At 34.7% G+C, this 4,123-nt stretch overlaps 1 protein-coding gene across 1 annotated transcript; it reads right to left on the minus strand.

The window, feature by feature from the left end:
- Positions 1-2,180: 2,180 nt before the first annotated feature.
- On the minus strand, positions 2,181-3,569 carry LOC142614293 (ethylene-responsive transcription factor 2). The gene has a single exon (XM_075786882.1). The coding sequence runs from the start codon at positions 3,422-3,424 to the stop codon at positions 2,522-2,524; it is 903 nt and encodes a 300-aa protein (XP_075642997.1). The 5' UTR covers positions 3,425-3,569; the 3' UTR covers positions 2,181-2,521.
- Positions 3,570-4,123: the final 554 nt, after the last annotated feature.

Genomic DNA, 4,123 nt, shown 5'->3' on the forward strand with positions numbered 1-4,123 from the left:
GGATAAGTTATATGCTTTGGTTTGGAGTTTGAACCGTACGATTGTCTTTAATAAGTGTCTACGTGCATTGTGTTTGTGTTCTCGAGGTTTACGTCATATGACGTTTCTTGCCTTGTCCTTGTTTTGAAGGTTAGGCAACCAAATTTTTTTTTGATAAACCCTTTTGCCAACTTTTTTTAAATGGTAAATTTTGAATGAAACAACATCATTTATTTAAGGTTGATTACGATATTGGATAAAATACTTCAATGAAAGTAAAATTGGGAGTCTAAAATTTACTAAAAGTTTAGTTTTCATCTTTAAATTTTAAAAAATTTATTATTCGTTTTTATATTATTAAAAATTTTATTTTTTATCTATAAACTATTAAAAATATTTTATTTATACCATTAAATTTTATCAAAAATTTGTTTTTCATGCCTAAATTATTGAAAAAATGACCTTTTTTATCCCTATTTTTGTCTCTAAAGTATAAACTATTGAAAAAATTCTTTACAAAATTTAGGGATGAAAGAAGAACATTTTAAATTTTAAGGATAAAAACAAACTTTTGACAAAGTTTAGAGACCAAAATAATATTTTACCCTAAATTTTAAAGAAACTTAGAGAGTGCAATTTACATTTTAGTCCAAAAAAAAAAATTATCTCACCTGTAATTTTTATTTTTTATTAATCAATTACAATATGCTATATGTTTGACTTAAAAAAAATTATCATTTGGTTATTTTACTAAAAAAAAATAAATAAAAGGAGATATGTGATAGTTAATGAAACATAAAGTGGAAGACCTACCTCAAAAGTAAAAATAGGATTTTTATTCACTCATCATTGACACGGCTTTATTTGTATCATTCATAGCAAGTTACATAAGGATTTAGGAATATAAGAAAGTAAGAAAAATAGGTTACTTTTTTATGTCATTGAGAAATCAAAATTTTTTATTCCCCTGTAGCTTTAAACAGATTTAACCAATAAATGAAGCATGTTAATGTGTTTTTTAATTGAAAAGAGAGAGAGAGAGAGAGAGAGTTAAAGAAAATTAATTGAAATTTCAAAGTAATTAGAAATTTTTTTATTATATGTTTTGAGAAGGTAGTTACCAGCGGACAAAAATTTCGTTGTTTATTTCTATCAAATGGGATACAAGACCAGCATGTAATAATTTTAAAACGTGTTATGTCTATGTCACATTTTAGTAATGTAATTAGAGGTAAGTTAAATCCATCACTAGTATGTCGCTTATACTTGGAGAATTATGCTTTTCTAGACAGGATCATGGAAGCAATCAAGAAATTGGGTATGCAGCCATAGATGTCAATGTCAAAACAGGGGGAAGAGGGACCAAAGTGTAGATGTAAACTTGTGGAGATAACATGACCCTATTTTTTTCTCTTTCTTTCTTTTTTTATTTTATTTATTTATCAATACAGTGTCACTTGGAAAGTAAGCTCTAATAGGCTATTTAGATAAAAATTTCATAGCTTTTGCCTTTAAATTATCATCATCAAATGTATATTCCCTTCCCTCTCCTCTAATAAAGCCAAAATGGAATTTGGTTAAGGGATAACATTTCATCTTCTACTGTTTTCTCATGCATGAATCTGGAGGATAGTAGTCTCGTTTTACATAAAGCTTGTTTCTCTTTTTCCAAGTTTAGAAAGTTACTGTCACAATAATGTCTAAATATAGCGGTAGTAAATTGATATGATTTGAATATGTAAATCATGTCACAGGTAACATATAGGTCCCATCCCATACATAAATCGTGTTTAGTATGAAACAAACATATCATGACTATTGATATAGTGCATGTGTCTATTGACTACAATTATATAATGTAGGTGAATGATTACCCATCACTGTTCAATAATCAATTCTATGGTCAATACTCAAGTCTTCTCTGTTTTTTTTGGCAGAAATATTCTTTTCATATATTTTCGCTGTAAAACTTAACCAGAGTTGAAATAGAACATTCTTAAATTTTAAGCATGAAAATAAAACATCAACCAAAAAATGAGGGACAAAATGAACATTATAGCCTTATCACAGATGAAGGCAAGTAATAGTAAAAGAGGAAAAAGTACATCACAGATGATATCAAATTTTACCCAAAAAAAATGCAGGCAATTGCTGACACCCAAAAGAGCCAATAATACATATCTACCTTATCAACATGTTGCTTGCAAAGAATACAAATTTTTTCCATTTCTGATAAAGTTCACCAAACACTAACAACAAATCTTGTATTCAGCAAAAAAAAAAAAAAAAAAAAAAACAAATCTTGTAATCACAAAACTCAAACAACACCTTATCTCTCAATCTTACTTATTATTATATGTCCTTTCGAATATTTTCATTTTTTTCCCCTAACATATATCAAAATTATGGGACCACCCCAAAACTGAAATTGCAATCTGCAATTGCAAAGACATACTAGGAATTTTTTAATATCTCGGAGGCTCATATAATAATTACAAGGTCCCTCAATAATTCTAGGGAAGTAGAGTACTTCCTTCCACTGTCAAAATGAGCTAACCAATACTTGTTCGCCACGTGTACATGGTGCCACTTGTTGTGCCACTTGCAAGTTCTCAACTCCACTTCCCATTCTCAATCCAGCTTGAGCTTGAGCTTGAGCCTGAGCCTGAGCCTGATCCACTTTCTGAGCCACCGTGCCGTCAGCCTTCCTCCGCCGCTTTGGCGACGCGCTATCGGCTGATGAAATCGAGGAAGTGGGTTCGGGCGATGACCGCTTTGATGTAACCCTCACCGGGTCGGGCTCGCCCGAATTGACCCGGAGTGGGAAATTGAGCAAGGCGCGTGAGCCGCGCATCCTGTAAGCGGCTCGGTCGTAAGCCAGGGCGGCGTCTTCAGCTGTTTCGAAAGTTCCGAGCCAAACCCGGGCGCCGTTCTTAGCCGGGTCACGAATCTCAGCCGCGAACTTCCCCCAAGGTCTTTGCCTCACACCCCTATAATGCTTCCCCTTCGACCGAACCACCGCAGGCTCCGCCTTAATCGGCGGTGAAACCGCCGGAACCGCCTTTGTTTCCGGCACTCTGTTCACTGATGTTAAGATTTCGGGCTCAGATTTCACCGAAACGAACATATCGGGTTCGGATTTTATTACTTGGGACCCGAAATTGAAGGACTCAGTGGGTACCGGAGCGAGAGAAGGGAATGGAACCCACCCAACATTGACGGCGTCACGGAGAACACCGTAGAGCACCATGTCCTCCGAATCGTCTTCTTTGAGTGGCAACTCGCCCCAGTTTTCGGTGAGACAAGGATACAAGCTACCGAAACTGGAGCTCCGACCGAAAATCGGACCGTTTCCTGATGAACCCATTTCAGTCTCGCCTAGTAGATGCCGGCGAATCGACTCTAGAAGAGCTAAATCGGACTCTGTAGAGCTCTGTCCAAACATTTTTGGATCCGATATTTTTGAACTCTGAATCGGAAATTGCTAAAGCTAAAGTTCAAGGTTTCGGAGTGTTCAAAGAAAGTTAAGAAACTAAGAGAGAGATAGAGAGAGTTTGGGAGATTTCAGGTTTGTGTTGAAGAAATGAGTATTTTTATTGAATTAATAAGAGAAGGGTATTTATAGCAAAAGAGGTTCATGAACTTAGGTGGATAAATGAAGAAAAAAAAGAAGAAGTGATTTTTAATTTCCAAATATGGTTTTGTTTTTATATGAAAGTGTGAGACTTAAAAAAAAAAAAAAAAAAGGGGTAATATATTTAAATAATTGAATAACTTAGTGTTGGTGGTGGTGAGTTTCTTTGAAGGTTCATTCATTCAGATTCAGATAACAAAGTGGTGGAAAAAGCATTAATCACGTGGTTTATTTTTAATTCGTGGAGTTTTTTATTTGAATGATTTGGACATTCAATGACGTCATGAGTCTTACAATTGCAAGCAGCAAAATGTTAGTTGTCGTTTTGTGTGCCGACTATGCGACTGTGCTTGCGTGCGTGTGCGCTTGTGTTCTTTTTTCCCCCGATTCGCACCCCACGGACACATCTAATCGCCGAGTTGGTGATCGAGAACTGAGAATGAGATCTTAAAATAGTTATATCATGAATAAAAAAAATTATTTGATAAAGTGCACATTTGCTATTGATTT

This window comes from Castanea sativa, chromosome 10, assembly GCF_040712315.1.
Source record: "Castanea sativa cultivar Marrone di Chiusa Pesio chromosome 10, ASM4071231v1".
Taxonomy (NCBI): Eukaryota; Viridiplantae; Streptophyta; class Magnoliopsida; order Fagales; family Fagaceae; genus Castanea; species Castanea sativa.